Below are 12,500 nucleotides of genomic sequence, written 5' to 3' on the forward strand. Positions count from 1 at the left end.
GCTAGTAACAGAGATCACTGTTGCATTTATTATATGAGTATTGAATTTCCGTACATCTTACTTCTTCTTTTTATTTATAGTCTTTGTTAGTTCGGCTAATTCTATTTTGTCCCTGATTGACGATATTTTTATGACCCTACGTTTTTGCATAAGCTCTTTAGTTTCTACCGAGAACTTGCTGGAGTTTTGCTTGGCGTTCTTACCGCCTACTTCTAGTGCAGCTTCATTTATTATGTCATTGAACTGTTTGTTGATTTGGTCAATGTTGAGATCTTCGTCGCTGAGAAGTGAATATCTGTTTTGTATGTTAAGGTTAAAGTCTGTCGCTCTGGTCTTTAAGTTAGCTAAATTTGGCTGCGGTTTTCATACGAGTTTACTCCTTTCCCTTCTGAGGTGTAACTTAATTTGGCCTCTGACCATTCTATGATCGCTGCCAACATTTACTTTCTATTTTGATAAGAAGTATATGAAGTAGCGCCTATTTGAAATTATGAAGTCAACTTTGTTTTTGATGCCAGATGGCGACTTCCATGTCCACCTCCGCTCTAGTCTTTTTTCGAAGAATGTATTCATGATTTTGAGTGATCGAGCCTCCACAAAATCGACTAGCATTTGTCCCCTCTCATTCCTAGTACCTATTCCATGATTCCCTATTACCCTTACTCCTGCTGTCTTTTTACCTATTTTGACATTAAAATCTTCCATTATTATTGTGAAATGGGTTTTTACTCTCTCGTTGGCTAAATGAACATCTTCATAGAAGCTCTCTATTTCTTCATCACTGTGGCTGCAGGTTGGAGCATAGACTTGAACAATCTTTAAGTTGTACCTATTGTTTAGTTTTATTGTTACTGAAGCCACTTTCGCTTATACTATAGAATTCCATGATATTCTTTTCTAAACGTTTGTGAACCAAGGAGCCTACCCCTAATTCCTGCTTGCTACCCTGGGGTTTACCTCTCCAATAGAGCACGTGTCCATCATTTAGTATCTTCTGCTCTTCGCCTAGTCTTCTAACCTCACAGAGTCCTACAATATCCCATTTGATGAAAGAAAGTTCCTCAAGTAATGCTAGTAAGTCGGATTCAGTTCTCATTGTCTTTATATTATATGTGCAAAGATTCATCTACGTGGGGCGGCCTGTTGTTGACGGGGGATTCTTAGCACCCTCTGCTCTGGAGCGGTCCTGCTGATCGCCGCCGTAACCAGGGGCTCCTTCGCCTCCGGGGAATGAGGGCCGTTGCTCTGTTTGTGCAGTCATGGTTTTTTGACTGTGAGGTAGGCAGCCGAGTTACCTCCCACCTACAGGCTTAGGTGTATCTTGGTAGAAGGGAGAGTAGTTTAGCCGGAGTGCCACTGATAAGCCCCTCCAGCAGGGTTGGCCCTGTCTAGTGTGGACTATGTGTAGCTACGCACGGCTTGCTCGCTACGCCAGGGTATACTCCCGTGAGCATGGGCTTGGTTATCAGAAGCGTATATATATGTGATTATGTTTTATCATCATCATCATCATCAAGGGGCTAACGCCGACGGGGGCGCATGGCCGCATCCACCCTTCGCTTCCAGCCACGGGATCCCTCGAGGCGAGTCTCCAGGCAGGCACACGGCCCATCTCTAGTTCCTCAAAAACAGGTTTCGTCGAGCTGCCCAAGCCATGATCTCTTAGGACGTCCCACAGGTCTCCTCACCCAGGGTTGTCTCGCAGAGAGAAAACCCTGGTGGGCGGGGGTCGTCCATAGGGAGGCGAGCTAGGTGGCCATATAGCCTGAGTTGGCGATCCCGGATTATGCAAGTAACAGGTCCCACCCAGTCTCACGGTGTAACCGCGGTTGGACACGTGGTCCTGCCAACGGGACCCATGATCCGGCAAAGGGGATTTTTACAAAAGGCATCAAGGGCGAGACCCCCAAGGCACTGGATAGCGTCGGGTTTCGCTTCCATAGAGCAAAAACTGGAAGTATCAAGGCCTTGAACACGCAGCTTGGTCCTTCTGCATAGGTACCGACATCTCCAAACGCTCTTGTTGATCGAGTTCTGGCTCCTGTTGCCAGCCCAATCCGTCTAGGATTCCGGGTCTGACAACCAGAGATATGGGCTACGCTACCAAGGTATGTAAAACTTTCTGTGACTTCAACGTCCTCGCCGCAAGCATGGACGACTGAACGGGTCCCTAACAGGCCCCCAAAGTCCTAAAATCTTGGTCTTGGTCCAGGAGACCTCTAAGCCTAGGGGTTTCGCCTCATTGCTAAATGCATCAAGAGCCGCCAAAAGTGACTCCAAGGACTCAGATAGGATGGCAACATCGTCGGCAAAGTCAAGGTCTGAGCCCTTTAATATTCCCTAGTGTTGCTCCGCACGACTTTGGCTAGTAGCTTGCCATTATCCAGTCCATACAAGTGTTAAAAAGTGTGGGTGCAAGGACACAGCCTCCCTCACCCCTGAATTAACAGGGAAGAAGTTGACATACCCCCCACACTTTACAGCATTTTCAGTCCCAGTATAGGGGCTTGCTGTCGGGCCCAAATAATCTGTGTCGGAATTCCCCTGAGCCTCAGGATCCCCCCATAGCGTTTCCCCGATGCACCGAGCAAACCCCTTTTTGAGGTCGATGAGGCTGCAAGCACCCACGACCAAACCACGACGGCGTTCCACAATACCCGAGCGCTAGTATACGGTCTTTTTGGGGGACTTGCCAGGAGTAAATCCAGACTGCCCCGGTCTTGGTGCTCAGTAGGTGGTTGCGGATCCGTTTCAGAAGAAGTGAGCGAAAACCCTTGTGGTATGCTGAGCAGTGTAATGCCACGGTAGTTGCTACAGTCCCATCGACCCCCTTTTCCCCCTTCCAAAAGGGGGATGACCACCCCCCTCAGCAGGTCAGGGGGAATGGTACCAGACTGCCAAATGGCAGTCAGGACTGTATGCAGGCCCCGAGCCATAGGTTCACCCCCAAGCCTTTAGCGGGTTCAGCAGGGATATCACATATGCCTGCAGCTTCCACTCTTCAGTTTGGGAAAATCGCCAGCCTAACCTTGTTAGGGTAGGAGGTCCTCGCTGATGGGTGGGTCCGTCACAGGCATGAGACATCGCTTGCATCCAAGTAACTGTTGGAGGATCCACCTGGTACAACTGTTCAAAAAAATAGCCCAACGTCACGAACCCAACATGATCTGAGATGACCCGTCCATCCGTGATGGACTGCAGTCATCTGTGAGGAGGGCTTAGGGTTCAGTTTTTCAGGGTTTGGGTAGGCAGGGCGAAGGTCATTTACCAAGAAATGGCCTTCGACCCCTCAGCAAGATTCTGATGAATTTTCCCTTGTCCTTCTCAGCAGTGTCCGAGCCCTACGCACCATGGAACGACGCAAGACTTGATCCCTTTCAGCCGGCCTTGCGACACGCTTCAGGGGCCCTCTAATGTTCAAGGGAGATGGTTTTCTGCCTTGTCCTTGGGCGTACCCCAATGGACTCCTGAGCTGCTTCGAGTGTTATGCGCTTGAAGGACTCCCACAGAGCAACTGGATCCGTCAAGGTTGTGGTTTCTGAGAATCGGTCAGAGACTGCCGTGGCAAAACCCAGGGCAACTCCCCCTCCTTAGTCTGCCCAAGTGAAACACTTAGGGTGGCCACTGGAGGGACGGGGATTTTTGAAGTGGACCCGCAGTGTAGCCCCAACCAGCCTTTGGTCTGTGCCACAGAACTCAGCACTCGGAAAACCCCTCCCATTTCGGAGGATCCCCCATCGCGTGCTGACAAGAATGTGGTCGATCCCCTTTGGGCCACTGTACCCGTATCGCTGTACCAAGTCCAGCGATGCGAGTTGGAGCGCTGGTACCAGGAGCCAGAGATCCCCCATTTTCTGGGACCTAGCAAAAAGTCCCGGAAAAGGAGGCTATTCTCGTGCTGGGATCAGCTCCCGAGCCATGGGGGCCGACAGACATCTCGTAGCCAGCTCGGTCACAGCCGGATACCGCATTGAAGTCGCCCAGAACAATGCGAATGTCTGCGGGGGCAATGTCTGCCAAGATGCGAGTTTTGGCGTAGAACGCCTTTTTCACATCGGTTTTATGTACATCGGTAGGAGGGGTATACAGCAATAATAGACATGAAGCCAAAGCAGCTTCAGTTCAATGCCATGATACGTCATCAAAAGGGTGTCACCTCGACTACCGCAGTCTGAAGTCGACTGGAGATGGCTATGGCTAACCCTGGAGGGGGTGACCATCGCGCGGCCCGACCAGTAGTAGGTGTAACCACCCACACTGATCGTGCCGCTACCAGGTCTTCTCACCTCTGAGAGGGCAGCCCCCTCAACTCCCAGTCGCTTCAATTCCCGCGATAGTAGAGGTAACACTCATCCTGCCGCAAGGACGGATTTTTCCAAGCGCCTACCCGGAAAGCACGCTGAGGTTAAACCCGGGTGGTCACTCCGGGTGCACGCCACCTCTGTTGCCCCCACCAACACAGCCCCAGATAAAGGGGGTCGGCAGGCTGTGGGACCGCCTATCCACCTGTGGGGTTCCCGAGGGCTTTCCTCCACAAGCTTCATGGTGGATTGGCGCCTGCCGGGGCGCAGGCGGGACGAGTAACTCTCGCTCCAATCCTGCACCCCGACATTTGCCCTCCCAGCGGGACCCACAGCCCGCCTTACTTGCTGGGTGGGAGTGTTTTATACACTGATTTTATTTATGGGTATGTACGCCCAGTGTAGACACAGCTGTTCACCTGCAAATGACCCAAGTACCACGCATATGTTCATTTTCTTGCACATGCACGCGCAAGCATACACCTTTACGTATGCTCCCATGCATATGATATGCATACATACTCCTACATTATACACAACTACACATATGCACATGCATACCCATGTATAGACATATGCGAACACATCCTATACACCTACTCATGACAATACATACCATACAAATATAGCTAGCTATACGTATGCTGACGCGTATGAGCACATACTTTATGAGCTCACCCACATATATATGTATACACCGGTATTTGCACACATATACACGTCTCATAACCATGCAAAATTCAATATTGGACCATGCATACTAGACCTTTTAAATTAATAGGGATGCTAGAAAGTGCCAACTAGGAATGCTAGGTTCCATTACCGTGCTAAATAAGGTCATGTCTCAATGCTCAGTGAGTGCCACAATAGATAGAATCATCGGAAAAAAACAGTCACACCCCCACCAGAAAAAATACCAAATTACGAAATCATTAGAAAATGACAAGCCTCACCGGTCGCCGAGTAACAGCCAAATCGCACGTACCACAGTTTCCCCTCAGTTAGATTTGCTAAGGAACAGCCAAACCGCCAGTATGCAAGAACAGTACATCACAAAAACCAGGTAGGTTTAAATATGGTTACCATAAAGCGACAGATATAATCAGCCACCCGACAGAAGACCCGCCAGATAAACATTCACAAAGCGTAATTCAAGCGATGGCACCTCAGGCAAGTGCCTGACGCTGACCCCGCAACCCGTGGATGCGCTCGGCCGGTAGGCTAAGCAACCGCTAGGGAGTGCGACACCTCTCCGAAAAACTGCCAGATACAAAATCACCTTTCTTACTCCCTCTAACCCCTAATCCCATCCTTACCCATTCTAACATCGTAAATCCTCCTCTCCCACATCACCCAACTCAACCCTTCCTCTGTACGCCTACAATTTATGCACATTATAATGCCTGGGCTCATTATAATGGAGTGCGTATGTGCGCTCATGCAGACGCTGTTCAATCGTATGTGCACGAGTGTGAGTGTGTATGCACGGAAATGCGCATGTGTATGCGTGTGGTATGCGTATGTGTGTCCATACGGTGTGTATGCAAGAGTAGCAATATATACATAGACATACATACATTCATATATATATATATATATATATATTTATATATATATATATTTTTTTTTATATACAATATATATGTGTGTGTGTGTGGGTGTGTGTGTGGTGTGTGTGTGTGGGTGTGTGTGTGTGTGGGTGTGTGTGCGTGTGCGCGCGCGCGTGCGTGCACACGCACACACACACACACACATACACACACACACACACGCACGCACGCACGTGCACACACACACACACACACGCGCGCACACACACACACACACACACACACACACACACACACACACACACACACACACACACACACACGTGTTTAGGGCATCAAAGGAATGTTGAGAATACAAATGAGTGCTATACAACACTGGCTGTAGAAACCAACTTTTAGAGAATTCCAGATTGAGAAAAAGGCTGAAATGCCATATTCCAAATTCATTTGTGCTTCACTTCACGCCGAGTCATCCATCCTCAGGGGAGCCACTGAAAAGGCCAGAGGGGTGCTATTGGCAAGGAGGGGGGGGGCTGCAATGGAAGGGTCAAGAGAATGCCACTGGAAGGGACAAAAGGGCGCTGTTGGAAGGGCGGAGGGAGCACCGCTTGAGGGACCAAGAGGACATCTTTTGAAGGGTCGAAGGTCAATGGAAGAGTTGAGGGGCACTGCTGGAAGGGCCTAGGGTGAGCCACTGGTGTTTCTGGGACAATTTTGCATACAGCAGTTATAGAAATTTATCATATTTAAATATATGTCAAAAATGTACAAAATTTTCTCCTTACATTCTCTCTCTCTTCTACAAGCTCAAAATTTGTTTTATAATATTCCCGGCTCACTGAAAACCTGGTGGCATAGAAGCTCATTTTCTGATCTCTATTTACATGAAGGATTCATAACCAATCATAACATCCTCCTGAGGAGGTATTCCTATGTATCTAAGTAATTTTACTTTTGTTTTAGAATAATGCATGTAATTTTGTAAGGTATAGCAGAAACGACTTGTGTCTAAATATATTTTTTCATACTTGTTATAATTAATTAAAATTTGGAAAAGACAGTAACAAACAGATATTACACATGCAGAAGCCAAAGGAGAAATAATGAAACCTATATTATGTTAATATAAATCTGTATTATATTAATATAAACAATTATGAATATACCAATATATATTATTGAGCAATACTAGAAATTATATATAGTTGACATATTTTTTGTACTATAAAAAGGGCAGAGTCCCACAATCTCAAACCCTCTTCAATGCATCACAGAACGCTGAACATTCTGCTTTAAATGTAATAGAATATAACAATCCTCATCCTCATCAGTTATCATTCAGTTTCTGCTAACAAATAAATTTTCTTGATCGGTAACAGACACTTCATTTTACAAGGGTTAGGAGAAGCTATTAATCTTCAAAAAAAACTTTCAAAAATGTAAAGAAAACCAACATGTATAATGAATTCCTTGCCATAATATAATAGATACTGTAGCAATTACAGTGAAATTTAAATCTTCATGAAAGCATATTTTATTTCATATTACAAATAAATAAATGAATAAATCACAATGAATAAAACCAATAATATGAAGGATAACAAATACAGACAAGGGTTTCAATCCTATGACCCGGATGCATAGTTCTGTGACAGGGTTTTTAATTCAGGATCCTAAGAATCTGGGATACACTTTGGTACGGAAGACATGTATACATCAAACCTTTTGTAAAATATTATTATGGGACTATCTAATTTAAAAGTATTTGTATTGGACTGAAATGCAGAGCAATATATGTCATTTAACCTTCCACACACAAGATCCTAGAAAAAAATCTTTAAGTGATGGAAGATAGCTCTGTATTAAAAGAAAGTTAAATATGAAAAAAGTTTACCTTCTCTCTCTACTTATCTTTAAATATTCATCATAAAAAACTACAAAGGCCTAACTCTATACTGTATACAAAGCCTTTGGTTCACATGAAACCTGGGTCAACATGCACCATAAAAAGTAAATGCATTCTAAATGATCAATAAATGAGAAAAAGAACAGAAGTAGCTCAAGCACCTCTTTCCCTACAAATTCAATTATTACTGTGTATTACACCTTGTTCCTGCTTCACAGACAAATAATAATGAGAAGGTCTTGTGAAACTGCAGGCTGGCAGGAGACTATACAGATCTTCTATGTCACACAACATGATACCACTGCTTTCACTGAGGTGTTCTGACCTAGCTTTTGTGGCTGTCCTAAAACTATGGCAAGAATTGCAGTCTTCTTTACCCTTGCAGTCATATTTGATGTTTTCTGATCTAATCACAGCCCTTGCATCACCATTTCTACTGCAATCTTTACTGCCAAAGCCTGATAAATTTAGTTTTGGTTTCCATCTTCCATGATCTTTATTTGTAAGCATAGAAATATCCTGTAATTCTTTTCTTTCATTACTGAGGTTCAAAGAATTACAGAAGTTTTCCCTTTCAGGTACAAATTTATCTGCCACAATACTGGAAGTTTCAGTTTCACAAGATTGATTGCTCTGTCTGTGTATGAACACTTGAAAGGCAAATACTAACTGGCAGGCAGCACTTGGTCTGCCTAATACCACCTCCTTCATTACATTGTCTAGAATATTTGTACTGTGAGGGACAAATTTCTTTATTAATGTAGAAACTTCCTCTGCACTTGTTGAAGTGAATGGACAGCCTCTCACCTCAGTTGGCTGAGGATGACATGCCTGAAAGAAATGAAAAAATGGAGTTTGTATTTGTATTTCTGAACAGGCTGTGTTGAGCTCACTTAATCCCTGAATAGTAATAATAATAATAATCATAATTTTGTTTGATTCCATTTGTTACAATGGATATTCTTGGTGTGACATACTGTCTATTTCATTTTGCTTCTAAATTATCCTCTGTGTGCAAGGAATTGCTGGGGTTACCATCCACTGGCGGTGAGGGATTTGAATGCAGGTCAGCAAGATTGCTAGACGAGATTGCTACCATTGCACCACGCGGCCCATGAACTATGCATCCCAGATGGCACATACAAAAGTTGTGCACTTGCATAATGGTTTTAATTGTGTAAAGTCATCACTGAGGTCAAGCCACACCTCTCCGTGGACTGAGAGAACCATAAATGTTGCCATATATATTAATACATCTGTTTTGAATGTTTCTGAATTTTGTATTTGCTAATAATAGTTATCCCATGGACAACTGATCTTACCATGACCATCATGGGGTTATAATCAGCACAGCACAGAACACATGCACATATAAAAAGGAGCTGGTTCTTTATGTCTCCAGATCTTTATAAACTTATATGTAAATTAACATCTTTGTAAGCGATTAAAGTTAGATATAATTGGTGAAAAATTTTTGGTATTACATTGTGTGTGTGTGGGAGGGGTGCATGTGCATCTGAAATGTAATTGTGAGTACAGTTGCCTATATATATTTGCTCACTCCACTAAGCAATTTTGCACAGTACTCTGTCATGCTGAATCTGGATAGTAGGAGTTAAGATATCTTGTGTATATTACATATGATTTTCTGGCCAAAGCAAAGGGTATGCTTAAATGTCTTATACAATGATTTTGTTAACTATTTACTTTTTTCCATCACTAACTTCATGTTAAAAATCTTAGAATTCTGAGTAAATACAGTTAAGTCATAATCATCAGCTACAAAAGGTAGGCAGTCTTTTCCCATTCTTTGTGTGAAGAATAACTAGTTTTTAATCACCAACACTTCATTTTCTCTAGTTGTCTCTCACTAAATAGTCAAATATAAAATAAAAATATATATGAAATACAAAGAAATATACAAAAAGAAATGGAGAATTTATAAATGATAACAGAATTATCATAATACTAGTAATAGTAACAGTAGTAGTAGTAGTAGTAGTAATAGTAGTAGTAGTAATAGTAGCAGTAGTAATAGTAGTAGTAGTAATAGTAGTAGTAGTAATAGTAATAGTAGTAATAGTAGTAATTGTAATAGTAATAGTAGTAATTGTAGTAGTAGTAATAGTAGTAGTAGTAATGGTAGTAGTAGTAATAGTAGTAGTAGTAATAGTAGTAGTAGTAGTAATAGTAGTAGTAGTAGTAATAGTAGTAGTAATAATAATAGTAGTAATAGTAATAGTAGTAATAGTAGTAGTAGTAATAGTAGTAGTAGTAATAGTAGTAGTAGTAGTAGTAATAGTAATAGTAATAGTAGTAGTAGTAGTAGTAATGACACTATTAATATCAAAAGATAAATCAGTAGTTGACTCACTTGAAGAGAAGAACATGAATGAGATGCATAGTTCTTCCTGCCTCCTTCCAGTCCATACAAATGCTTGACACTGTACACGTAACGTTTTCTGTCGTTGCCAGCCCAAGAATGAGTGCAGCCACTTGTAGATGTACAGTGAGGCTTTGAGTAAAAATCTTCCCAAAAGCGTATATTCTCTGTTAGTGGCAAACCTATATCTTTCAAAAAGAGGGTGTACTTAAATCTTTCATGGTGTCTCAAGCGATTGTTTCTCAATAAAATGCTGTGTAGTTGTTGCATGCAAAGGGGAAAGAAAGGAGCCTCTGTTTCAATGTCCCTGTGAGTTAGAGTAAGTTTTTGAAGTCTTAAGCCATTACTCTGTATTTTTCTGTATATTTTATAGAGACTCCTCCTTACTGACTCCAGCCTTTTATCATCAAATAAATCACCCCCATAGAGAGACAGCTGTTTTATTCCAAATTCCAAAGTTCCATGAAAAACAGAGCACAGGAGAGGCAACAAGTGTTGACATTTAATCTCAGCTTCTCCCTTAATAATATCTACTGTGTGATTCTTCACCATAATGGGCACCATTGTCCAAGGGACTGAAATATAAAGGACAAAATCATAACTGACAGCATATATATGAATAATAATGATGTTTCTGTATATTATTGTTAAAACAACAATGAACACATCCATAGTAAATTGAGAATTATTACTGTATCACTCTCATAACTAACATAGCAAAGTCTGAATCCCAGATATCCAATATGAAAAATTGTTTAACAGGAAGCCATCTATAAAGAGACAACGGGTAGTGCCATACCTCTAAGACAGTGACTGCAGTTCTGTCTTTCACTGCAAAGTATCATCCCTGAAGTAATAATCTGCCTTATAATTCTGAGCAGTTCCTGCAACCATTTTTCATGAGACAAAGACAATTTCTGGTGCTTTAAAGAATGCTGTATGTGTCGCTTTAATGCAGTTAGACAGCGGACAAATGTTTCAGCGCCACCACATTTTAGCCGATATTCAAACAGTTGGGTTTCTGCTTCAGTGAAAAAATCTTGTAACTGCCTGCTCTCAGTACAAACAAATCTGTAAGTAATAATTTTTTTTTTATATAGGTATTTTAATAACCATTCATATAACTTTCATATAATGGATAAACATTAGATAAGCAATTTCATAGGAGATTCATTTATAAATATAAATGGAGAATAAAAAGTAGGTATCTGGCATAAGTCAACACTCCATAAATGAAATGGGAAAATTGGATTTAGTCTTAGTTACAACAGTGATGTTGCCTATGATTTCAAGCCAAAAGACAAAAATAAAGGAGAAAAAAAAAAAAATGAAAAAGAATATTGGTAAAATTACTTTTTGTGACTTTCGCTCAGGGAGGAATGCAACTACCTTTTCAGGGAAGAGCAATAACCTCAGACTAAAACAGACTGTTCCAAAGTAAAGGTCTTTGCTACAGAGAAAATTCTAAAATTAGTTTCTGTGAGCTGTCAGACACATCCTGAACTGGAAGTTGGGAGACTGATCTGAATGTTAGTACAAACAAAAGTACCATATTTATGGAAAGTAATAATTCTTTGTTAGTTTATGAAAAAAAAAAAAAATCCAAGAAAAACAATTTCAATGGTCGTGGCTCATTTCTGGTAGAAGGGAAAATGTAAATAAGATATATGTAAACAAGCAAATATACTTCTAGTGAATACCTGATTTCTTCAACACTCATGTATCCAACAAATACACAATTAGGCATATGATAAGAGGTATTACTTCATCTCTTTACTGATCTAAGACTGCTGAGAAATACAGGCATCTTAATTCAAACTAGTATACTTATGTTATGTCTTGAGGCACCTTAAAATGAAGTGCGAGATCTGATCCTTGCGTGATCCCTCAATGAGACACTCCGACTTTGATGCTAAACGTGGGTTGTCGGTGAGGATGCTGCTGATTTTAGTTGCATCACCCCAGTGCTGGTTTATCTGATAAAGGCATCCATATTAGTTAATCAAAATACTGACAACGACTAGAAATGCAGAAACTCCCCAAAATCAAACTCATAGAACATGAGGGCTGGTGCTGAACTTGACTTCAGGGCTATCAGCCTCCTACGTTTGGAGGTAAATGAGTAAATTAATGGTGATGATAATGATGATGGTGATGGTGACGATGACGATGACAATGATGGTGGTGATGATAATGAAAATTGGATGATGGTGATGAGAGGCATACCTGAACTAGATACTGCAGTCGGACTTCAGCTTCTTCATAGAGTTTGTAGAGAGAAACTGTGCCTTGTGGTGGCTTGATATAAAATGTCATTTCATTCCCTTGTGATTATTCTCTGAAAACCTGGTAAACAGATT

General features: G+C 41.9%; 1 protein-coding gene across 1 annotated transcript in view; it reads right to left on the reverse strand.

The window, feature by feature from the left end:
* Positions 1-6,966: 6,966 nt before the first annotated feature.
* The window catches only part of LOC119596397 (DNA primase large subunit-like), a 6,359-nt gene continuing 825 nt past the window's right edge, over positions 6,967-12,500 (reverse strand). The window contains exons 2-6 of the mRNA XM_037945620.1: positions 12,367-12,486; positions 11,989-12,116; positions 10,940-11,211; positions 10,132-10,715; positions 6,967-8,588 (exon numbers count right to left, since the gene is read on the reverse strand). Coding sequence (XP_037801548.1) covers positions 7,935-8,588; positions 10,132-10,715; positions 10,940-11,211; positions 11,989-12,116; positions 12,367-12,456 — 1,728 coding nt within the window. The 5' untranslated portion in view covers positions 12,457-12,486 and the 3' untranslated portion in view covers positions 6,967-7,934. The remainder of the gene's footprint in view (positions 8,589-10,131; positions 10,716-10,939; positions 11,212-11,988; positions 12,117-12,366; positions 12,487-12,500) is intronic.

The sequence above is a fragment of the Penaeus monodon genome, chromosome 37 (genome assembly GCF_015228065.2).
Source record: "Penaeus monodon isolate SGIC_2016 chromosome 37, NSTDA_Pmon_1, whole genome shotgun sequence".
NCBI lineage: Eukaryota > Metazoa > Arthropoda > Malacostraca > Decapoda > Penaeidae > Penaeus > Penaeus monodon.